Raw genomic sequence first — 24,845 nt, 5'->3', positions numbered from 1 at the left:
CCTCAACGCAAAACCTCCTGATTAGTCGAGGCTCTGATTCTATTTTGCTCCCCCCGCACCGCAGAATCCCCCAAAGCCCATATAACTCCCCCATCAACTCTCTGCCGCCAGTGTTGTGTAGGCAACAGGCCAGTGCCCTGCACCATCTCGCCACCGTCACTGCTCCAAACTGACACCTCTTGTTCAACTGCCCCGTTCGCTCCTGGGGCAAGTGCCCCAGCTCTCACCCTGCTTTCTGCCCTGCCCTGCCCTGTCCAGAACAGCCCGGGCCGCTTCACATGGGGAAGGCGGGGCTTGCTCCCAACCCCTAGTCAACGCTTCAGGGTGAGAGAGCCCGGCGTACCCCACCCCGGGTGCCCACCCTCACTGGTACCACCTATACCCTCCCCCACCCCTCCGTCTGCCCGCTAACGCTACAGGCAGCCCGGTAACGCCCCCACCCCCCGCTCTCTACCTCCACTCCGGTATCACCCAGCCCCACACCCCTGCAGGGCAGCTCCCGCCAGCCCCCGCGCGCGCTGCCTCCGCCTCCCAGCCCCCACACTCACCACACCAAGTCTCCGAGCCGCAGACTCACAGCCGCCATCTTACCGACTCAGCCAGGAGCAGCGCGGCGCAGGGGCTGCCGGGACGGGCCGGAGGGGCACCACCCACGCCGCGGCCAGCCTCAGCGGAGGGGGTGGTGTCGCCGGGATAGGGCAGACCGCGTCACGTGATCCAGGCGTTGTGTCACCTCGCCGCTCCCTCCGCGCGTGACCGCAGTCTCTCCGCCCATTGGGTTCGGGAGTATCACGTGATCCTGCTCGGCCGCCTCAGCGCGGGGTAGCGCCTGCGGCACGTGATACGGGAGCGGGGAACGGATCCGGCCTGGGAGAGAGCGGAGGCGGCCGAGCTTGGAGCGTGGGTGAGTCCGAGCCCGCGCGGGGCAGAGCCTGGCGCACAGGCACCTCTCTTGGGTAGCGGTGTGACTGGGTCAAGCCGCGTCTGCTTCCCACCGGGGTCGGCGCAGGGTAGCCGGCCCAGGCCCCCCTCCTGGCCGCCCCCGGGACAGCCTCTGGCTCACCAGCTACAGGGGATCCCAGTGCCTCCCCTGGAGCCACTGTTCTCCTTTCTTTCCGCCCCCGTTACCTTTCCCTGGGCTGTATTGGGGCATCGAGCCCGAAAGGCCCTCCCTCCCCCTGAGCAGTCTGGGGTCTCCTTCCCTTGGGCTTGGGTCACGTTCACGGCCTGAGGGTGTCCCCATTCCCTGGGGCTGCACAGAGCAGCCGGGCCATAGGCTCCCCTATTCTCTAGGAGCTGAGTGGAGCATGTGAGGCAGCAGCTGGTATCTCATCCAGTGGGTTTGTGGAGTTTCGAGTTTGTGGCCCGGAAGCTCTCTGGGGATCAGCTTCTGAGCCGAGTACCTGTTGTCACTGAGGTGATTTTTTGAGGCTTCTTTCTGAGCCAGAGTGTTATTTTAAATCTCGCTTATCTGAGCTGGACTGGGGGAGGGGAGTGTCATCCTCTCAAAAAAAAAAATCCTTTTGTGTTTAAGCTGGCTCTTTATTTTCCTTTCCAGTCAGAAATGTGACGAAGTTTCTTTGGGAGACAGTCTTGTGAGTGCTGATCTTCGGGCATGGACCAGGGATCTGACAGTAGCAAGCATGTGTCTGTGCCTAGTGCAGAGGAGGAGCAGGTGTATTTGGCTCTCCTTGCATCTTGATATCTGCCATCGAGGGCAACGCTCTGATGCAACGTGGCACAGTCCAGACCGACATTTGTGACAAAGGAGTGTTCAGGCATATTAAAACTGGTTTTCTGGAGGTTGCACTGTGCACCAGATTATTGTTTTCCTTTCTCGCCACCCTGTAGAAATGGAGTTTTGCAGCATTAAAGCAGTAACGTTACAGATGGACTGACATTAAAATGTAGGGGACTGCAAACTTCAGAGGTATTTCTGCTCTGAGAATCAGCCTTTCTCTGATGAATGCAGCAAGCTGTGAGAGAGCCATTCCTTAAAGAAACATCCAACTCCAATAATCTTTTCTGCTTCCAGTGTGCTCCTGCGTCCTTAAACATCTCTATGTTTATCCTTGTGATTGAAATCCCCATGTATGCACATGCACAAGGTTTCACCAGAACTTCTCTGAACTAATGGAAACCATGCCATGAGACCTGCTAAGACTTGATAATAGCCATGACGGAGCCCCACAGGGTTCAGTTCACATCTTTGCCAGGTCCACTAAGCAACACTTTCTTGAAGAAGCCTCGTAAAGAGGATGCTGCAGGAGCAGAGCAGCCTCAGGACTCAGCAGCAGTTCGCATCACACTCACCCTATTTGAGCCAGATCACAAACGGTGCCCAGAGTTCTTCTACCCAGAGCTTCTGAAGAATACTCGAGGGAAAGTGAAAGGTGTTTCCTCAGGAGACAAGGTGAGCATCTAATAACCTACACTTTTCAACTAAAGATTTCAGATTGCTTCACGATATTCTTACAACGCTCTTGGGAGCTGGGTATGTTTTATCCCTATTTTAAGGATGAGGGAAGGAAACTGAGGCACAGAGGTGAAATGACTTGTCAGTGATCACACACCAACTTGGTGATAGAACTGGGAATAGAAACCAGGACTTCTTGCTGCTGGACAGCACTTCCTATTATATTTTTGCCTTATTAGAATTTCCCTTGAAATGGAAAAAACACTGTTTGGAAGGTACAACAGACAATGTCATATAATGATGATTTGACTTGATCCACACTGACTGCAGCGCTTTTTTGGTACCTGGATTGCTTGAAACATGAATATCCTTAAAAGAACATTGAAAGCAGATTTTCTCCATACAGCTTGTACAGTGGGAGTCTGCAGAGAGACAGACTCATACTGTACACAGATATTTCAATTTGAGCATTCTCTGTTGATTCGTGCTTTGTACTTACGTTGCTGTCAGTCAGCACCTGAGAAATTCGCTTGCCAGTAGTGAGTAGGAAACTTTTTCCTTAAGAGGGCTCACCAATTTCAGCAGAAACTAAACTTTGATTTTAAAGAATTTAATTTAAATGCAAAGTGCTTCAAAATTAAAACTGACCTTCTTTGTAAAGCACTTTGAGATCTGAAAGACAAAAAGTGCTCTGCAAGAGCTAGAATTGTTGTTAATGTGATCTGTAGAAATACTAATTTCCTCAGTCTGCAATGGATGGTTCCAGTGCTACTACTGATAACATCATTATTGTGTTGCTTGGGAAAACTAACAAGTTCTAGTCAGTTTCATGTCTGTTGTCTAGAACCATCTGGGCAGTCAACTGATGGTTTCATGTGTCTGCTTGTGAAAGCTCTGAGGAGCAGCAGTGGCAGGCACTGGGGCAGGCACTGGAGCTATTTACATGTGAGGACGACCTGAAGGACAGAAGCTGTGGGGAATCCGAGTGGGTAGAACATATGCTTCTGTGTGTGTGGCAGCCAGGACTCTGGGGGATGTAACAAGTTGGAGGAGAGAACAAGAGCAAATTCCTTCCTTCTAGCTGCCCAAGGGAGAAAAGAGGAATGAGCATTCAGGTTAGTCAACTGCTAGCTATCGGTAATACAAAAGATGAAATCCGTGAGCAGCGTCCTGAAATGAATCCCAGCACCCTCTTTTCCCTTTTTCTCTGTAACTGTCCATGGAGGCTTGGGTTTCTCATGAAACCTCAATGAAGGGTGGTGGAAGGCTTACTTCGCCTTTTTGGCCTCCCTCTGGCTAGTAATTTGACTTCTTGGCCAATGAGTGTCTGGATAAATTTTCAATCCTTGTGTATATTCTCTGTTGCTGGTTATTCCTTGCACTCTGAGAACCCCTAAAGTGGTTCTCTAATTGTGCAAAGAGCTGCAGTAGTATATCCACTGAAAACAGCTCTTCAGCATATTGAAGTTGGTTTATCTAAGCTTCTTTCCAGAGGCTCTGCTCGTGGTGGGACTTCTCAGTCAGACAGTGTGATGGAGTCGATTCTTACGTTTGCCTCTGTTCATTTTCACAGAAGAAAGACCTTGGTGATCCCTTCAATGATGAAGAAAAGGAAAGACTCAAAGTGGAAGCTCTTGCCAGGAAGTTTGAAGAGAAATACGTATGTTTTATCCTCCTCCTACACTCTCTTCTACCATAATGAGTAATTCTATTAGCTTAGTTTCCACTCAAACTTCTTGCCTCTCCACTAATCATATTTTATTAGGAATAAAGGCCATTGGTTCTTGTGATCCACTTCTGATGAGATCCTTTATCCAGCTGGAAAAGAAATTTCTCTGGTTCTCTCAGTCCTATCGTTCATTAGTAAAGACAAATTCTGGCCAATAAATGAAGGATTCTCATTTTCACTTGTTAGTGACGTGCCATCAACTAATGCAGAGTGTAAACTTTTTTTTTAAAGGAAAAATGTCCTTTGTTTGTGAATATACCTTCCTAATATGAAATGAGTATGAAAGAATGTAGTGCTATCTATTAAGTCTGTAGACATGCATCTCTGGCACCTCTGCTACCATACAGGACTTTGCCAAGCTGCACAAGAGTGTGGAAAAATAACCTATCTTGTCAGTTTCACTACTTTTTTTTTTGTTTAATAAACACATGATGTCTAGGTCATCAGGTCCCAGCAGTGAAACTGACAAGAATTAGGTTTCAATTTCATTGTGTTGTTGCTTGGGAAAGCTTTCAGCATTGTTTGGAGGGTGGATACTTCTACTATTTTCTGGAGAGAAGTATTGATAAAATGGAGACTAGGGAGTGGTAGAGTAGCATGCTCCCATGCTTTCCTGCAGTCAGAAGGCTAGGTAAAAATAGCTCTGCTATTCTGAATTAAAGAAAGTCAAAAAATTTCTTTAACATGCTATTCACTCAAGCATCCAGATGGTGGTAAAATAAGGCATCATCAGAAATAGCCCCTGCAGCTCTATATAAACAACCCTCCTGTCTTTTCAGTTGGTGGATATGCCTTAGATTTTAAGGTTAAAGAGGTCCATGACAATAACAAGCAGGGCACAAACAGTACATTCACCCAGGGAAAGTGAGAATTCTCCTGGTAGAGTGCTATCAAATTCTGTTGAATCTAAGCTTTCATTTAAAAATAACGAACAAAACAAAACCTAGCCTTTATGGTGGTAAAAGCCACTTTCAAAATGTTAAACTCATATATAAAATGGTGCTATGCTGTCATCTTAAATCTGCACACAGATTCAGAGCTTCTGTTGCTGCTCAGAACTTTGCCAAACTGCAACCAGAGTGGTGCCAGTCTTCACTGCTGCTCTGTGAATTCTGTGGACAACAGTGAAATTGATAAGAACTGGGTCAATTAACTGTGGTGTTACTTGCAGGGATGCTAATGGTTCTTCTCTCGAGGATTTTTTGTGGGCGTAAGGCTTCAAATTTATCAGGCACTTACTAGTTAGAAGCTAATGTGAAAGACAAAGTCTCCAAACAGAGTCCAGGGATATCAGTTCAGTAGGAATGCCAGTGCTATCTCCTTTCCTGTCACCTGGACTCTTACTTCTAATGCTCTGCTGTGGTCAGAAATTTGAGTCCTCTGGCTATTGGGTGCCTGATGTGGGTGTCTGTAGGGGTGTGAGTGTGGACATGAGGACAAGGTCGATGAGACATTCCAAAATAAATATGCTATTAGATTTGGGGGGGAGAGGTGAGAGAAAAAGGGTGGGAGGAAATATGGGTGAGGTAGGGATGGCATGGTATTTACCAGATATGTTTTTTACTGTCCTGGGAAAAACTAGTTAGTCCCAGTTTAAGGCCTTTTCTATTTTAAAAATGGTTTTGTTAATGACACCACATTACACTTAGTTTGAGTTCCATATTGCGGTTGTGGTTACATAAGGAAGTCGATTGGGAGGTTAATTTAGGGTTGTCCAAATATAGAGTAAAACTGCAGTGGGCATAAGTTTAATATATGTAATTGTAATAATGAACATTGTAATATCTGTGTACTTTTGGTTTGGTATTTTCTCAAGGAAATTACACCTCATGACTGGTTTCAGTTTTCAATATTTTGTAAAGAAAAGTTGAAAACATTTGCTTATATGAAAACGACAATGCAGATTTGTAGGCTTGAAACATTAAACCATCAGAAGCACACAGTTTCAGGCTACCAGTCCAGGTCCATTGGGCACAAAGCGTCCTGTAACAGAAGACCAGCTTTGATAGAGTGGATGAGCTGAGCCTATTTCTCAGTCTTGAATGGATGTATCCAACGCTTGAAAAGATTCATTCTGTGTTGCCGAACACTGATGTGATTATTTTTCGTAGTTTCCTGGTTTAAACTGGGTTTAAGCTGGTATTTACCAGCTGCCTGTCCTAAAGTAGTTTTTCTTGGGAAATTGCCAACTCTGGGGACAGGAGGCAGACACCACAATAACACGGGAAGGAAGAGAGGGAGGAAAAACTGATAGGGAAGCGGGAGAAGGTAAAGAGACACTGAAGACCACACAAGAAAATATACAGTGTGATCTGTCATAAGAAAAGAAGGTTTAACAAAAGCAAGGGCTGCCAGTAAGTAGGGTTGGCCAGATATTATCATAGTTCAGGGCAACTGCACTTGTGTTTCCCCTCAGTGGTTCAGCAAGGGCACCCACTCTTGGCTTCCAGCACTCCAGCCATTCTTTTGGAGGAGACCCACGTCCCTCTCCCTTCTGAGTGGGGTATGTCCGGGCTGCACATTTCCCTACCTCCACTGTGTTTCCCTGAACTGGCAGGTTGCCCAGGGACACCAGTTTGCTTTCTTTTCAGAGAACATTAATGGGTGTAATTGCTAGTTACAAGGTACCACACAGCACTTCCTATGCAGGCCCACTTTATTTGTAAGATAAAAAGCATTACAGAGAAAGCATATTAAAAGCAATAAAGGAGCCTACCTGCACGCTGATATTAACCCCAACCCTAACATGGCTTCTGGCAGGAACAGTCCTTCAAACCCCCATTCAAGGAGGTTTCCTTGTGGTGACCAGTTCATCACAACTTCTGGTCAGAACAAACATGTTCAGTTCATCCTTTATACACTTCAGAGGTCTTTGATCTGGCATTCCCAATGCATCTCAGTAGATATCTTCAGAAGGTTGGCTTGGAGGGGAGAATTTACATTCCCTTCACCCCAGGCGGCTTCCTAGGAAATCCACTTCACACTTTCCAAAAAGACCTTTGAAGTACCTAGTACCTTCCAGAGATTGCATCAGTCTTGCTTGTTAAAGCAGTTCCATATAATTTCACAGTAGTACGTAAACATTTTAATTTCTAATACAATATGTTCCAAAGATGTTAAACTTAATTCAATAAAGTTTAACTTACTTCATTGAGGTTTGTCCAGGATACTGTCAGTCTGTCACAGATATATCTAGCAAACATCACTCAACAAATGTCATTGACTATAAAGTGAATAATTTATTCAATTAATAACTGTTGCAGTGTCTGATGAGCTCTGTAGTTGATCAAATACCCTTTGAAGAAATGTATTTGATGAATACTGCTAAAATTCCTCAAATAATACACAAAAGAGATTGTATTCTGCTGTTCCACCAGCCCTAGTATCAAATTTGTATTTTTTTTAAATTAGAAATTGAATGGACAATATGTTAAATTCAGTACATTGCACGATAAACATTACACAGATGTTCATAGATCTTAAAGCCAGAATGGATCATAATAATCACCTAGGCCGGAGGTTCCCAAATGTTTTTTTGCTGCATGCTCCCCCCACCCCAGGAGATTCATGTCCTAAGAAATGATATTTCCACCAATGCCTGGGGTTTGGGAGCCCATCCTGGCTTGGGTGCCCCACTGCTCCCCAGCCTGTAAGTAACCCAGCAGGATACAGACAGTCAGGCTCTGCCCCCACCCTAGGACTGCCCCCAGAATCACTCACAGGCTACAGGGACCTCTGGCCCTGGTGCAGTCCCCAGCATGCATGTGCAGGAGTCTGTCTAGGCAGGGAGGAACCACCTCCAAAGGGGGCTCCTGGACATCAGCCTCTGTAGAAGCAAGTGAGCTGGAATGGGGCCCCTCCTGCCAAGGAAGAGATTGTGCGCCCTTGCTCCTCCTCGCTCCCTTTTTGATCTTCCAGCATGGCAGTGACAGTGGGAGCCGGTGACACAGCTTGTGAGAGGAATTCTTACTTGATCATCAATACTTTGAAGAAACAAGAAAAGTTCCTAACCAGTCAGGTCCTTGCGCTCCTCTCCCCCGCACGATAACCTCCTGGGGCATGCCCCACAATTTGAAAACCAATCATCTAGGCTGACCTGCAAAAAAAGGCCAGAGAATTTCACTCTGGAATTCCTGTGTCAGACCTTCTAACTCCTGATTGAACTACAGCAGACCTTTTAGAAAAACACCTAATCTTGGTTTGAACACCTGATGTGGTGGAGAATCCCATCTTCTTTGGTATCTTGTTCCAGTGGTTAATCTGTTCTGAGGGGTTGGCTTTAGGGGCATGGTCTGGGGAGGAGGCGTGACAGTGCAGGATTTTTGTCACTTTGGGTTGGGCTCGTAGGTGTTGAGTGCCTTTTTAAAGACCGGTCCTAAGGTCTCTTTCGGCCTTTCTTATGTTGCTGTTTCGCTCATGCCAATGGAGGAGAAATAAATTCAACTCAATGTTACTCTGGTTACATGATCAGAGAGTAGCAACCCCTCCTGTTAGAGGAGGTCTGTACTCGTATGTGAGAAGCCTGGATCCAGTCCCAGCACTCACCCAGCCAGGTCCCTTCCCGATGATGTGAAGAGTGAAAAGAGGGAGCGCTACCTCGGTCTAGGCTGAGAAGTGCCAGCCTCCTGTGTCAGGACTGGTCCCTGCAATAGACTGAGGAGAGGGGGATGTCATCGATCTCTATCATTTCAGGGTGGCAAGAAACGCAGGAAGGACCGTATGCAGGACTTGATTGATATGGGGTATGGGTACGACGAATCTGATTCCTTCATTGATAATTCTGAAGCGGTGAGTAGTGAATGAAGAGCTGTACATTCAGCTGCTTCTAGGGCTGCAGGTGGGCATGTGGGAGAGTTAGTGCAGTGCAGGGAAGGAGCATGCTGGGGCAGTGCAATGACAACTCCAGGGGCATCTGCAGGGTGGGAGAATCCCTAGTTCTGAGACACGCTGTCCTCCAAGGAGACTTGTTAGTGGGGAGTGGGAGCGTGCAGTCCCGCTGCTATCTAACATGGGAACAGAATAACTTACCCCACTAATAGGTGGTTCGTTCTTTTGTTCCCAGTACGACGAGCTTGTTCCAGCTTCTCTAACTACAAAATATGGAGGGTTTTACATCAACTCGGGAACGCTGCAGTTCCGACAGGCGTCCGAATCAGAGGATGACTTTATCAAAGAGAAAAAGAAGAAATCTCCCAAGGTCAGAGATTCAGCCATTAGAGAGTGTCTTCTGTCATTACATTTTGGTGGATAGACTGGATTTGCTGCAAGAGAAATAATGTTTTGTAACTTTGGGTTGGGTTTCTGGCTAGTTTGAGGGGGGCTTGGTTATGGAGATATTAGGAGCGCTTAGCCCCAGATCACTGGTTCAAATCCTATCCTGTTTGGTAGTAACCCAGAGAAAGCTCTGCCTGGGGAGAATGAGCGAGTGGTCTCCAGTCATTCCTAGAAGAGAAATGGCACCACAATTATCACCCTTCGGAGGTGGTAAATCTTAGCAGGGAAGCTCAGGCTGGAGTGGAAGTATCCTCCTCTCTTGCCCTGGAGGTGAGCCCTTCACATTGGTGCTGAGGTATGTTAGGAAGGGAGGAAGCTTGTGCTACTGGGGAAGCTTGTGCTACTGCCCTATGGTACCAGCTGTTTGAAGGGTTTAAACCTCCAGGGCTGTCAAACAGGCAGATTTCACCAGCACTAAACTGACCTGAATAAAAAGGAGGTGGGAAATTCAGTTGTCTTTGTTCATGTGGTGCTGGGCTTAGCTAGAGGGATCCCAGAAGAGCGAAGATGGTGTGTGCTAGAGCAGACAGTAGCTATGTGCTGTTCTATGTGTACGTGGTGTTAGTATCCAGCAGAGGTTGATTTGAGACATTCAGCGGCTGTTAGTGGCAAATCAGAAGTAGGGCTTAGAAGGGCCTCCCAGGGGCAAGAGGGCACTATTGTACAGCCCACTCCCTCTGACTCTGGCTTGTGTTTAATCCCCAGAAGCGGAAGTTGAAAGAAGGAGGTGAAAAGATGAAGAAGAAGAAGAAAGATGACTCCTATGACAAGGAAAAGAAGTCAAAAAAATCCAAGTTCCCCAAAGCTGGGTGAGAGGGAGCCCTATGTATTCATGGGGGTGATGGAAGTTCTGGGTGCCAGTCTATCCCCTGCCTCTCCAAGGCCAGATTGCATATATCTGTACTGCAGTAGTGCCCAAAAGCCCCAGTCAAGGCACTGTGGTGGTGGGGACTGGATAAGCTCCTAGGAAGATGCTTCCCTACCCCAAAGAGTTTACAATCTAGATGGGCAAAAAGCCAGATGCAGGTTTAGGGGAAAAGGGCCCAGCATCCAAGCAAAGGGGTGGGGGCAGGAGGGGCTTCTGGCTTGTTAGATGCATTTTTTTTCATTAGCTGTGTTCTCTCTATTCATGATGGGCACAGGGATGGCTGAGGGGGACTGGCATGAGGGGGTGAGTGTAGATGAGGAAGGGAAAGGAGGATAAACGGATATTGAAATGGGGGGAGCAGGGAGGGAGGGATGAGAAGGAGCAGGGAGTGTTAGGCTAGCATGGAGAGAGATGTTAGGAGGCTGGGGCGAGCGATCAGAGCTGAAATGCAAAGCAGCATGCCAGTGCCACCCCGTGGCAGATGTTTGACCCCTTGCGCAAGGCATTTCTGGTGTTGGGTGCTTGCTCTCTTTAGTCTCTCTCCTTTGAAACTGGCTTGTCATTGGTGGGCTACAGATGTAACCAGTTCCTTTTGTCACTATAAGTGTTCTAATGCTTCCCAACAGCTGCAGCTTTTACTTGCTTTGATTTCTGTATCTGCTTTCTTTCCCTTGCTGGCTCTTTCCCCATTCACCCCTCCCCTCTCCGCTCTGCAGCCAGCTCGATGCCTTTTCCCCTTGGCCTCTTCCCCCTTCTCTTCAATTATTTTCCTGCGTTTTCTTTTCTTTTGTGCTGTTTCATTTCTGTTCCAGTCCTGTCTCTCTCTTAAAAGCCATCTGACTTGTCATGTTGAGTGCTTGGAACCTTGAAAGTCAATCAAAAAAGGGAATTTGATGTGGTGTTGCTACTAGAAGGGAAATGTTTAAAAGGCTTCCTTCAAATCAACTCTTCTCATGTTTCAGTCCTTAGTGCTAACGGTTTAGGTTTCAATTTGCGCACTTCTAGTGCATCCGTTGCTGTGCTATCTGGGCTGCATGCACCTGATTAATTAAAAGCATACCCTGATGGAGCAGGAGATTTAAGCTCCACCATACGAGGTCCCATCAGCAAGAGAGGACTTGTGCATGAGCTAGATCTTGCATTGTATTAGGCCCTATCATTGGTATAAGGAATTCCACATCTGCCCCACACCAAGAATCTCTGTCCTCCCTGCACCTCTAAGACACAGCTCACAAGAGTACCCCCTGGAGTGCTCATGGTGAGTGGGCCATAGATGGGGAGGTAGGCTCTAAGAGAGCTACGCTGTAGTGCATGAAGAATCTTAACATTAGAACCGAGACTTCAGAGTGATGATGGAATCAAATGGGGAGCAAGTGGAGCACTTAGAGCAGTGTTGTGATGGGCATTCTCAGCCCTTCCTTGCTGAAAATGGCTAGTGTGCATTGGACTATCCGTCATTTCCAGTGGCCTTTCAGCTGTTTCCTCTCTGATGTAGTAACGTGTTTGAGGGTAGTCGCATTAAACATCTTCTCTCCCCACTTAACTACTGTTCCGTGGGAAATATATTCATAAAGTCTGACATGAGAATGATTGGACAAATATGTACAAGAGATATAGTGGATTGTAAAATGGGAGGTGAACTTGTTATGTGATAGAACTAGAAGGGAGAACATTTAATAGTCAGGTAAATCTAAAAAAAAAAAAAAAGTAGTATGTTGAACAGGAATATCCCTGAGTCACTATCAGCACTTGGTGCTGTACAAAGTTGTACATTTTCAGTAACACAGCCCTGAATTCCTAGCAATGGCCTCTAGAGGTAGTAGCTCCATGTTCTGGGGGAACTAGAGCAGGTCCTGACTAAGTTTCACCGGGGGATCAGCATGTGTGGTTGATGCTCTTTGTATCAGCTCAGGTATTTCCTCTCTCCTCCCTTCTTCTTGTGATATTCCCTTCCCTTTACGGGGCTTATTGTCATAAGGATGTCCTTGTTTTTCCCTCGCTTACAGCTTCACAGCACTGAATGCTAGTAAGGAGAAGAAGAAGAAGAAATATTCTGGTGCTCTGAGTGTCAAAGAGATGCTGAAGAAATTCCATAAGGAGAAGGAAGCTCAGAAGAAGAGAGATGAGGAGCAGAAGATGGTGACACCCTCACCAGCAGAAGCTCCGACCCCGCGGGAAGTGGAGACTATGTCTGATCCTTTGCTATCTCTCTTTGGCCATGCCAGTGCCAGTGACTTACTTCAGGCTGCCACTGCTATGGACTCCCTGACCGAGCTAGATCTGGAGCATCTCTTCAATGAATCTCCAGAAGGGAGTCCTTTCCATGAATTGGAAGATGGGAGTGACCCTCCTGGAATGGGCTTGGAACAGGAGTTCAAACAGCCACCTTCCCTCCCAGACGGAGTACCAGCCACACTGGAGAAACGCATCAAAGAACTGACTCAGGTATTGCCGCTAAGGTAGGCATGGGGTGTACTGCCGAGTAGGTGGTGGATGGATTGTGCAGCTGATGGAGGACAAGCCTCTTTTGTTTCATACAGAGGTGGGTCTGCAAGTTTTAAGCCTCCTTGGTCAGTCTGGTGGGTCTCTTTCTGAAGTAGGATTGGCTTTACTTCACATAGTTCCAAACCACTTATCGAAGTGAGGGACTGTGTGTAGAACCAAGTGTAGTCCAGGTAGGGGTCACCCCAGCTTTTGCTGCACTTCTTCTGCACTCAGTGCTTTGAGATGGTATTAAAATGCTGCTTAGCTGAAGCATACTACGTTCAGTAGCTGGTAAGCATAACGTTTATCCTTGTCTTGGAGAGATAGAGACTTGGTGAGCTAATAAGTCAGTTTCATCTCTAATTTCCATGACTGACTTAACCTGAGTGGACTTATATTAGGAGTCAGTGAAGCTGGGAGCCAAGTTACAGGATAATAGCCTTTAAGTCCAGTGGGTGGTAAGAAAAGTGACTCTGAAGTGGCACTAAATTCAGCCTCCTGTACACTAAAACAAGCAGATGCCAGCGATAAGTTTTAGCTTCTCTTGACATCTTGTAACATTGTAGAATCCATATATCCAGGAATGAAGGTTCATTAATATTGTTAACTCAGCTCCAGTTACAGAATCTTCACCTTGAGATGCACAGAGGTGGATGCCTCAGTTAAGGTTTAACTATATCTTCACACGCATCACCCATGTCTCTCTTACTGGCAGAGAGGCCTGAGATGGAAAGACAGAACCCAGCTTGACTTTCAGATCCCACTGTTGTGGCACTGACCATTGTGGGAGAAGGGAGAGAGTATTTTTAATTCTAGAAGACTGTGATATGGAGATTTTGAGAGGCAGTAAACACTGAGCCCCTTAAGGATACTTTAGGAAATTGCATTTTAAAAACCATTTGGTATTTCTCTCTGCTAATGTAAGAGCTGTCACGTCATTTGTTTATGGACATGTAGTCATGGTGACATTTCTGTCCTGCTACTAACATTTAAATTTAGGCCTTGGCTACACTCACACTTTACAGCGCTGCAACTGGGGTGTGAAAAAACACCCCCCTGAGCGCTGCAAGATACAGCGCTGTAAAGCGTCAGTGTAATCAGGGCAGCAGCGCTGGGAGCGCGGCTCCCAGCGCTGCACGCTACACCCGTAAGGGATGTGGTTTACATGCAGCGCTGGGAGAGCTCTCTCCCAGCGCTGCCGCTCTGACTACACTCACACTTGAAAGCGCTGCCGCGGCAGCGCTCCCGCAGCGCTGCCGGGGCAGCGCTTTGAAATTCCAAATGTAGCCATACCCCCAGACTTCAGGTCCTAACCTCTGCTCTTATCCTAATGTAGAACAATGGGACAGTCACCATTTTAGAGAATGTGCTCTTACATGTCTGTTGAGGTAGTTCCTCTCCATTAGCACGGCCCTCTTAGACACCTGAACTCTGTAGTGGTGGTGAGCTGTCAGCACTGAGGCATCACAGGATAGAAAGTTCAGCAAAGAGTGGGTGATAAAATGACATGGAACTTTTCATGGAGGTAGCCATTTGTTGCTCTTTTTGTTAATGGATAACAGCTGGAATGGATGTCCCTGGAGTGTAGGTTAGCTAGTGGTGAGTAATACAGTGGCTCCCTTGACAGAGTTAATTATTACACTACTGTGAGTTAGTGTGATGGTCAGTTACTGTGTGGTTATGGGGGAACACTTCACAGTGGGAAAGCAGGGTCGCTGCTGGGATATGTTTCTAGGGGGCAAGAAACAGCTGCATTTTCAAATTTGCGTTTCTTGGTCAGTCAGGACTCTGGAGAACAGACCTTGTTAGCAGTTGAAGGTGGACAAAGGCCACACTTCTGGATGCACGTACCCTAAAAGAGGCCAGTTTTCTGCCCATATCAGCAGCTGGGAGCACCCCTCTGTCTAAATGAAACTTTCAGGCATTCTTCTTTTCGCTCCTTTGAGTTTTTGGTTTTAACCCTCTCCTCCCTGGTAGGATTTCCATAGTGTGGCCTCTCTTTAGAAAATAATTTTTGTTTTTCGTCTGTGGGGTGGTGCCTGTTGGCCATCTGTCTGCTGCTGCTATCAGAGATGGGAATCACTGTAGGAATGTAGGACCTCTCCTCACTCATTCATCCCTTAGCAGCCTGGAGCTTGAAGCATCAGTGTAAGGGATTTCAAAGCCATCTGCCATTGCTAGGTCTGGCTAACTGCGTGTGTACGTCCTGGGTAACCCCAGCCACTGCTTTCCTGTATACTTCCACTCACCAGCACAGAAATGGTACTAGGCAGCCTCAGTCACAACCTATAATTTCTTGCTATCCCTCCTCCTCCAGTTGTTTGAATTATTTTTACCATTATTTCACATTCTTATTGCTCTGATTATTTTTTTTTAGGTGGGTTTTTGTCTGCAATTTTTGTTACTCGGGAAACTTCCTGTACAGGATTCCTTGGCTGGAACTGACCCTTTTGTATGTGTTGACCTAGCACATTTGGTTGGTCCTCTGTCTTCTGCTAGAAAGTCCTATTGCCTAGTGTCCAGACTGGCCTAGTAGGGACCAGGAGAAACCAAATTAGGGGTAAGTAAGAGGCCCCTCTCCTTCCCAGAGGCAGTCCTTGTCTCATGCTGCATATGCTACCCAAACTGCAAGTGCAGGTCTGACTGCTGCAGCATGAAATAAAGGATTGTGCCCTGGAGCCATCTTGTGCTGAGCTGCAAGGAGAATCTCCTTTTTCCTAGGGGAAGACTGCTGTTGAAACATACCAGGTACGCTAGTTGCTAAGGAGTCATCTGCTTGGCCACAAGGGAGGGAGAGTGCTTCTCTCAATTTCACAGGTGCATTGAAGTGAGAACTATCGTTGGCTGTTGAGCTGGAGGGTTTTCTGGGGCAGGGTTGGGAGTGGGGGACAGTTTTTGAGAAGTGAGGGCAGGACTCCTTACATTGTCTGCTTCTGGCTTGATGGGATCATATTTACAGTCCAGCCATCTTGCCCTTCCTCCAGCCCTACATTTGTGAATTCACACTGCTCCTCATTGAGGCTTGACAGTGGGGAGGGACTCCTGTCGCTAGGTGTTTCTGTTGACATTATTAGGCTTACGCACAAAAGAAAGCGACAAAGAGTCCTATCAGACGTATTGGAGCATAAGCTTTCGTGGGTGAATACCCACTTCGTCAGTTGCATCTGACGAAGTGGGTATTCACCCACGAAAGCTCATGCTCCAATACGTCTGTTAGTCTATAAGGTGCCACAGGACTCTTTGTCGCTTTTTACAGATCCTGACTCAAACGGCTACCACTCTGATATTTGACACAAAGGGAAGGCAAGCTGGGAGCTGCCGAGAAGCTGCCAAGAAATGAGATAGCATGTAGGGCCTGAGTCTCTTCTTTATTCACTCTTGCCTCAACCGAGAAATTGTACAATTGTTTAGAAGAAAATAAATGAGAATTGTTAAAACTAGAGCTGGACCAGATCTGTGGGATGATAGTCCATCTCCTGGGTGATGCAGAGGATCTTGTCTCCAAACAGGCAGGCCAGCGTGTTGAACTCCCCAGACCTCCGCCTCACCAGTAAGAAACTGGAACTGGGCAGGAAGTAGATTTTCCATTTGCAGGAAATTCTTTTGATTTTCTAAAATATTGTTCCATTCCAAAACAGAATGAAAACAAATAATTTCAAAATTTCCCATGTAACAAAATTCTGGGGGAAAAAAATTGTTTTGAGGCAATTGAAAGATTTCATTCTGATAGCATGTAAATTAAAACAATTGAAATAAAAAGTCAGTTTGAAACAGAAAATCCAAGTGCTGCATTCCAAAAAGGTTGAAATGGAATATTTTTGAGCTTATCAAAACCACCTTTTTTTTCCAAATTTGTTCTACATTACATTTTGTCAGAATCAAAACATTCTCGTGAAACATTTTGCTTTTCTATGAATGGCTGGCTGAAGTCTCTGAGAGGAAGTGCTAAAGTGCTCCTGGTTTTCCTGGGTGGTTATTTAATTATAGACTGTCTGCATTGGATGTGTGGAGTTGTGTGACAAGAACACAACAAATCTGGGGCTTATGCAGCAGAGGAAGTGATGCCTTACCTGGCACATTATACGGGCTTTTATTGCTTTCAGTGCTGGTGGGTGCCACTTAGTCACACCGTGTCTCCTCTTGTACACTGGTGCCTCCATCTGGGTTTGTTAATGAGCAGTATTGGTTCCTTTTCTCTTCAGTTTCTATAACCCTCCCCTGCTGGCAGGCGCATGTGCATTGGCAGACATCTTCCAGTGCATCCATTCAAATGAAGGCAGTGGCTGGGTGGCCCAGAAATGCAGGGCTGCACTGGAGTAGTGTTCTTTTCAGATGTTCCTTGGAATGCTGCCCAGCACATTGGTATTCTACTCTGGAACACCTCTCAGGAGAGCCGCATGGTTTCCTTGTAGAGGTGAGAGTAGGCAGTGCTGTAGACGCAGGTCAGAGCAAGGGGGCGAGAACACCCCCTTCCTAAAGCAGAGAGGCCCAGGGCAACTCGGGGGAAAGCAGAGCGTATCTTATGTTGGTGTAGTTTACTTGGAGTATGTTCCAGTGAAATAGAGCAAAACTCAGCCTCCATGTGAAGCTAGTGATTGCATCCCAGTTGAGAATGTCCCTGTGTAGAGTTAATGGCAAAGCTTCAACTAGAGGGGTCCTAGTGCAGCTAGCTGATTGGCTGGGGTTTTGGGGCAGTCCTTCCAGTTCCTGTCAAGTGGGACAAGATCCAGGCTCATTCAGGGAAGCGCATGCCATGCATAGTAGGTGCTACTTCCACTTGGAGTCGTGGTACATAACCGATGCAGAGTCTCCCTGGGATGAAGTTGCTGGTAGAGTTTTATTACCGTATCCCTGAGGCTGCTTTGAAAAACATTTGATTACTTGTGACTCTTTGTAGCTGTCTGTGAGCTAACAGCTCGTATTATTTACTGTGAACCAGGCTGCCAGAGCTGCAGAAGGAGAAGGCAAACAGAGATTCTTCACCCAGGATATCAATAACATCATACTGGAGTAAGTACCCTCATCTCTTACCTGCCATTAATGTAGTGGAAGGGGACACAATTCTAGGGAAGGGTGAAAGTTACATGAACATACTCCATTGGTAAATCTAGGGGGAGGAGATCTCCTCGCTCTTGGGTTGCGGGGCATGGGTGGGGAACCACTCTGTTTAAACTCCTCCTAGGTGAGTTCGGACTAACCCTGATGTACTCCATAATTGGCCTTAAATTGGAGTATATCAAATATTTGGGGGGAGGGGAGGCAGGGAATTAAGAGGTGTGTCCAGTCATCCTGTTTCCATCTCCAGCTGGTGTTTGAGATAAACTGTTGAAATGTGCTGTGCTTGGTCAATTGAATCAAATCCTGATTCTATAACTGGAAATAAATTGGCCTCTTCTAATTACAGTAGCCTTTTTCCATGAGGGCTCTTAGTGGTCATATTTCTTGCCATCCAATCCATAATGGTATAGGGAGTGTCCCCTGGTTAGAAGAGGGGACTAGAAGCTGGAGCTGCTGGGTTTAATTCCTGGATATGCCACTGATTTGCTCTGTGACCTGGAGCGTTTCCCTTAACCACCCTGAATATTCGGTTTGCCCATCTGTAAAGTGGAGAGAATACCTACATGCCTTATCCAGCGTAATTTTCTCAAAGTGCTTTGAGAGCCTTGGATGAAGGGTGAAATGTGAAAAGAACTGTGTATACCCATTCATAAGCCGAATTTTTTTTTAGTAAAAAAGAGAAGCACCAGAGAAGTGGGTTGGCTTATGAACGGGTATAGAGAGGGAGAGGTGGGACACAGCCCCTTCCCCCAACAGAGGCAGCACAGCCAGAAGGGAAGAGGCGTGACCAGAGTGTCTCCACTTCTGGCCACGCTGCTCTCCCCCCAGCCTCTGAAGCAGCTGCAGCTCCAGGGCTGGCAGGCTGCAGCCGTGCCGCTCAGCCCCGCCTGCTGGTACATGCTGTGGCCGTGCTACCTGGTCTGGCCCGCCGGAGCAGGCTGCAGCTGTGCCGCCCAGCCCGCCGGAGCACCTCCAGCCAGGCCAGCAGCTTATCCTCATGACCCAGGAGCCAAAGTTTGCTGACCCTTGAATTATAGAGTCGGCTTATGAATGGATCATAAAATTTTTCCATTTTTACTTATCCATCTTGGGGGAGTCGACTTATAAACGAACCGGCTTATGATCGAGTATATACGGTAGGTTATCTCTGATTTAGTCTGCAGTGTTTCTGTTGTGATCTGTTTTGACTAGGGTACTATGCAACTTGAGGAATATCTTTCTTGTTTCATTGCCTAAAGCTTTCCTGGTCATCATGATCCTGACTGCCTTGAAGGAAGTATGGAAGAAATGAGACTTTTGACCTATATTGTTAATGTGCTCCATTATGATGGTGGTGGGCATGTATTGAGTGGAAAAGCCTAGACTGTGTGATTCCTGGAGTCAGCTCACCACATCCCTAGTATTATACGACTCTTTCTTCATGTCAGAATATTTGTGTTACTTTGAGGAAACCATGTTGAAGTCACAGTCAATGGTCTGTCTATCCTATTCTTCAGCATAGAGCTGCAGACCCGTGAGCTGAATAGCCAGATCCGATCCGGGGTGTATGCTCACCTGGCCTCCTTCCTTCCTTGCAGCAAAGATACACTGGTCAAGCGTGCCCGCAGACTTTATCTTTATGAACAGGTGGGTGATCTTAGAAGCACCACAATATCCTTTAATTTGCACTTTGACCGTGCTCTGGAGATCAGGAATTTTCTTCTTTATATTAAGCACTATTGTCTTCTGCTGGCTACACAGTAGTCACCATGTCTAGTGGTACAGTTACAACACTGCTGTGGTCTCTGAACTATGGGATCTCTTGAATGGAAAGTTCTGTGTGAAACCTCACTGTGTCCTGTCGCTTTCTTCAGGGTGGCCGTCTGAAGGAGCCTCTCCAAAAGCTAAAGGAAGCCATTGGCCGTGTGATGCCAGAGCAGATGGCTAAATATCAGGAGGAGTGTCAAGCACATACCCAGGCCAAGTTTGCTAAGTAAACTTTTTCTTTTCTTCTCATTATCCATTGCATCTCTTAGCAGGTTCCCTCCACCTGCAGGTTGCTCTTGTGGCCTTTTACTTCTCTTCAGTCTTCTGTTTGTGTGTTTAAGCCCAGAGGGCGAATTGCTGAAGGGCACAAGGGTTGTCAAGCTGTGTCCTTGCCCCTTGTGCAGTGGTCTTGCTGTAGCATCCGTGTTAGAGTACAAGAGGTTAGGGGATTCTGCTGTAGTAGCACCAGATGCTTCAGAGGAAGGTGTGAGAAACCTCCTAATATCTAGTTGTTAGAGATTGTTTTAAAATCTGAAGCATGAGGATTAGTATCTCTTCCATAGCTTATGTTAGCATTTTATAACTCCGGATTTTCTTCTTGTCCGTGTCCAGTCGTTTTCTGAATCATGCAACATTGTGACATCTGTGGCAGTGAGTTCCACAGTTTACTGATTCCATTCTCTTCTCAGGATGCTGGAAGAGGAAAAGGACAAGGAGCAGAGAGACCGGGTTTGCTCTGATGAGGAGGACGATGAAGAGAAGGGAGGGAAGCGGATCATGGGACCTCGGAAGAAATTTCAGTGGAACGATGAAATCAGGTTTGGACAGACTGAGTCTTTGACTGAATCTTTTCCATTCCAGACCCATAAGTTTGATGGAGTTGGTAGTACACAGTGTGACTTTGTTTTATCTCTGGCTTTCTGAATGTGTCTGACCCTAAATAATGAATCCATTCAGAGGCTGCTCAGAGGCTTGATGTTGCAATTTTTAGGAGGGCAGTGCAACATTTGTTAGTCTTAGATCCTGCGTGTATTCTAAAATGCTCCTGCTTCCAGGCATGGTGATGGCTCTGCAGGATACAGTAAGGGGCTTCAATGGGTAGATGCCAAGATAGTGGCTAGATGAGAGGTTAAAAATATTTGATAGTAGGGAACCTTTCTGGGAAAGAAGGAGCTACACTGAGGACATGAGGTCCTACAGACTCTAAAGTAATCAGATTGCTGATAATTAAAACGACTAGAGCTGGTTAGAATCCCAGCTGCTGCATTCTTGAGTCTGGCAAAGAATATGGGTAGGGTGGCATGGTTGAAGGGGAAAATGATAAAGGGCAAAGAGAAAACTGATCAACCCCCCCACCCCTTGTCTCTTTGTTCCATAACAAGGGCACAACATTAGATTAAGGGCTGGTTCCTTTAGAACATAAAGGAAACTTTGCTTCACACAGCATCTAGTGGCCTTCTAGAACAAACTGCTGCAGTTGGCTAGCAAGACAAACAGACTTAATTTCATTAATAACAGCTGAAGTTATGGCAGTGGGTAACCATATCTTCTGCCTCAGGGTATTAAGTTGTAGGAGCTGGGAAGTATCTACACACTCACCTACTCACCCACTCTGCCCAGTTGGCTGGGTGCATTACTGTGGAGGTGTCGCTTTTCTCTGAAGGATCACTGCTTGGGAACTTCTGGGCTTGGGAGCCTCAATCTGTTCCATAGTCTGACCTAGAATGGCAAATCCTAATGTGAGGAGACTGATAAAATATTCACTCAGCTCTGGTTAATTGAGTGCATTCCGGGGAAAATTGTTGTGGGTAACCTGGTCTGAAGTCTGCCCATCCCTCAGGGAGCTGCTTTGCCACGTGGTGAAGATTAAACTGGATGGCTATGAGCTGGAGAAGAACAAGGCTCAGTCTCTGGAGGATTACGTGAAGACCTTTCTAGACGCAGAGGTCAAACCCCTCTGGCCGAAGGGCTGGATGCAGTCCAGGTGAGTCAGAGTGAGCCTGTTAATACTTCACGCTCTGTTGTTCCTTATCTCAGAGGATCTTGCATGTCAGACATGAGTGTGGTCTCAGTAGTGTCCCCATCTCCCAGAAGGGAAGAAGCATCAGCATGGATAAGTGACTCACCCAAGGTGTGTCAGTGAGTCTGTTCCATAAGTGGGAATTGAACCTGAGCTCTTCACTCTTATTTGCTAGGCTGTGTTTCCTCCTTACACATTCCACTGAGGAAGCCAGCACATGAGTGGGAAGCAGAGTCTCTTTGGTGCCACTGTTGGCAGTTGTCTTGCTTGTTTTGCTCAGTAGCTTAAAAGAAGAGCAGTGGTTAAACCTCTAATATCCTTTTGTCTGAAGTGAATTGGTCTGAAGGGGAAAAGTAGGTCCCAGCTTTTTATAACCATCATGTGAACCTGGACACCTGCATGCCTAGTTACTGCAGTTGTACACAGAAAGGAGGTTCACAAACGTGAACATTTGTAACATGCCATTCAGAGAACGTGAGCTAGGCAGTGGGATTGGAAATTGGTAAGGAGGATTCTGGAGCTTAGAAGGACACTGCTGGATTTGGAGACGCAACCTGAGGTTTGTAAAACATCAGCTTTTATGTGAGAGTAATAGAAATAGTTCCATTGCTGTGTTCTGAATTCCAAATAAACAAACACAGAAAACAATGAACATTTCACTATATAAACAAGCATTTCCTGCACTTAGGAGTAAGGTATCCATTGCAATTTACAACTAAGTGCATGAGCATTTAGATGTGAAATTGACTAGACAGTGACTATGAACAAAAATTGCTTTTTCTGGTTGCTTTCCAAATGCTTAAGCAAAATTCTCTGCTCCCCAGAGCTCACAGGCTAAGGGCAGACAAGCAGGCAGGGGAAAAGGAATGGGAACATTGGGCAAACTGTATACAGTTCGTATACAAGACAACTCAATTCACTGTACACAAGAAGACAGAACTTGGTTAGGCTGATGGTGTGCTGAGACCTCTGCTTATGATGCAAGCCAATATTGTCTCTTGTTTCCTTGTATTCCCCAGTTTGTCAGCATCCACCCGTTGTCTCCTGTTTAATGTACTTAGAGGGTAAGCCCATTGGGGCAAGGGACTGGCTTTTGCTTCTGTGTTTGTACAGCACCTGTTCTAGGTGCTATGAAAATGCAAATGATGATGATCTTGAAGAGGGCCTTCCATGTGGACAGAGTAGAGATTTTGTGGATGAGTTCAGAGACGTGGTGGTGCATGGCTGGTGTATTTTAGGGTCTGAGCTGAGAGAGCAGCAGTTAGTGAAAGTAAGCTGGCTTTTTTTTTTAAGTTTGTTTTAACAACCAAATACATTTAAAAACATAAACCCTGACTGCATGTTTGTAAGCTCTTTTCCCAGACATCTAGAGCAGTGGCTCGCAACCTTTCCTGATTACTGTACCCTTTCCAGGAGTCTGATTTGTCTTGCGTACCCCCGCATTACATCTCACTTAAAAACTATTTGCTTACAAAATCAGACATAAAAATACAAGTGTCCCAGCACACGATTACTGAAAAGTTGGTTATATTCTCATTTTTACCTTATTATAAAATAAATCAATGGGAATATAAATATTGTGTATAATATGTAGAGCAGTACAAACAAGTCATTATGTGAAATTTTAGTTTGTACTGATTTCGCCAGGGATTTTTATGTAGCCTGTTGTAAAACTAAGCAAGTATCTAGATGAGTTGATGTACCCCCTGGAAGACCTCTGTGTACCCCTGGCTGAGAGCCACTGGCCTAGAGAAGCAGCCGCCATTATCCTTCTGTTAACTGAAATGGTGTTGGTATTGCCAGGCCGGTTTGTTTAATCAATATCAGTAGCAGAGGGCTCCCTGTGAAGTTTTGTGATAATTAATAGACTTGGAGCCTGTGAAGAGAGTAGCTCCCACCCCAGAGAAGGATTGAATGGGGAGATTTTGTTGCAGTAGGAGAGGGGCTTCCTGAAAAGAATTGGGTGCCAAGTTACTAGCGTTTCCTGCCTCCAGCAGTTTGGCTCACCTCAGCATGCATCATGGTACAGTAGAGCTCCATTGTGTCCCGTCATCCCTGTCATTCTAGTGAGCAGGGCTGTATAGAACTGCTCTCTCTGTTTTTCAGGACTCTGTTCAAGGAGAGCAGGCGTGTGCATGGACACCTGACATCAATCCTGTGAGTATCTTGCAGCACTTGCCCTCCTCCTTGGTTATTGTTGTACAATGTGAGATTGGTTGCTAGCAAATAAAGTTCTCCCCATTCGTTCCTTGCCCCTATGTGAGGCCTCCAGTCTTGCTTGTTCAGCTCTCTCCGGATGCAGCTTGGCTTGCATGAGCGGAGAGCGTCTCTGGGAAGTAGTGTAGCTATTGTTTGCATATGACTTCACCTCCAACAATAGAATCGCTGGCATGTGTTCACCTTGATTCCCCTAGATAAGAACTCTAACCTGGGCTGGGCTTTCCTAGAATTTAGTGATTCAGCAGAAAGGGCCACTTGTATGCTCTACCCTTGGAGGGAGCATGAATACAGCTTGTGCTTGGTTCCGTCAGTAGGCAGATGTCACTCTGCTCTATCGGTCTTCATTAAACATGGACTTTTTCTTATTGAAGGAGGGTCTAGGATAAGCTTGGTAGCTAGGCTCATTGCAGGCAAGAAGGAGGGATACCAGTTTGCCAGGAAAACCATGTGAAGTCCAGCTGAGATGGTGCCTGCCCTAATGACTGAGAAGAATCTTACTGACAGAGTTTATCTGAGGATGCTTCTCTATCCGTGATTTCTCCTGGCATCTCAGGTAGCATTTGTGGCTGGCTTGAGCACAAATGATTGTGGAAGTTTCTCTCTGCAGCCTCTTATTATAGTTATCTGTTCCTTTGTGACTTCTGGGATGTATTATTGCAGTGCACTTAAGACTGCAATAATAATACACTGAAGCGATAGCTGGTTCAGGACATGGCCGCCAATTGATTTCAGTGACCAGTGCTCCATCAACACTTCTGCATCCTCCCCCACCTTCCTTGTGTTCCTGGATGGAAGTCAGGACTTTCCAGAGCAATAGCAAACCTCATGTGATTTGAATCTTAGCAACTTGAGAAGCTGCCTCTGTTCCTGTGAATCTCAGTGGAGATCAGTTGGTGCACTCCCACTAACAGCCTCCAGTGCACTCCTTAATTGGATTGTTCTCCAGGGAAGTTCATATGTCTTTTGTCTCTCTCCAAACAGGGCGAAGAAGAAAGTTATGGCTCCTCCAAAAGTGAAGGTGAAAGTGAGT

The 24,845-nt window shown here is 46.3% G+C and overlaps 2 protein-coding genes across 9 annotated transcripts in view; one reads left to right on the top strand and one right to left on the bottom strand.

The window, feature by feature from the left end:
* The window catches only part of GLYR1 (glyoxylate reductase 1 homolog), a 34,163-nt gene extending 33,526 nt beyond the window's left edge, over positions 1–637 (bottom strand). For 3 of the 4 annotated variants that reach the window (XM_050968781.1, XM_050968782.1, XM_050968783.1), the window contains exon 1: positions 549–637. In XM_050968781.1, coding sequence (XP_050824738.1) covers positions 549–586 — 38 coding nt within the window. In that variant the 5' untranslated portion in view covers positions 587–637. The remainder of the gene's footprint in view (positions 1–548) is intronic. The other variant, XM_050968784.1, reaches the window with a different exon arrangement.
* Positions 638–816: 179 nt separating this feature from the next.
* The window catches only part of UBN1 (ubinuclein 1), a 36,260-nt gene continuing 12,231 nt past the window's right edge, over positions 817–24,845 (top strand). For 2 of the 5 annotated variants that reach the window (XM_050968778.1, XM_050968775.1), the window contains exons 1-14: positions 839–904; positions 1,563–2,413; positions 3,990–4,076; positions 8,838–8,933; positions 9,208–9,342; positions 10,125–10,228; positions 12,294–12,732; positions 17,711–17,781; positions 19,326–19,455; positions 19,683–19,801; positions 20,265–20,393; positions 21,416–21,559; positions 23,702–23,752; positions 24,797–24,839. In XM_050968778.1, coding sequence (XP_050824735.1) covers positions 2,177–2,413; positions 3,990–4,076; positions 8,838–8,933; positions 9,208–9,342; positions 10,125–10,228; positions 12,294–12,732; positions 17,711–17,781; positions 19,326–19,455; positions 19,683–19,801; positions 20,265–20,393; positions 21,416–21,559; positions 23,702–23,752; positions 24,797–24,839 — 1,785 coding nt within the window. In that variant the 5' untranslated portion in view covers positions 839–904; positions 1,563–2,176. Of the gene's footprint in view, positions 905–1,558; positions 2,414–3,989; positions 4,077–8,837; positions 8,934–9,207; positions 9,343–10,124; positions 10,229–12,293; positions 12,733–17,710; positions 17,782–19,325; positions 19,456–19,682; positions 19,802–20,264; positions 20,394–21,415; positions 21,560–23,701; positions 23,753–24,796; positions 24,840–24,845 lie in introns of all 5 variants that reach the window. The other 3 variants (XM_050968776.1, XM_050968777.1, XM_050968780.1) reach the window with 3 other exon arrangements.

This window comes from Gopherus flavomarginatus, chromosome 9 (assembly GCF_025201925.1).
Source record: "Gopherus flavomarginatus isolate rGopFla2 chromosome 9, rGopFla2.mat.asm, whole genome shotgun sequence".
NCBI classification, from domain to species: domain Eukaryota; kingdom Metazoa; phylum Chordata; order Testudines; family Testudinidae; genus Gopherus; species Gopherus flavomarginatus.
Note: the sequence above shows the minus strand (reverse complement) of the source record. Positions and strands in the feature narration are given on the sequence as shown.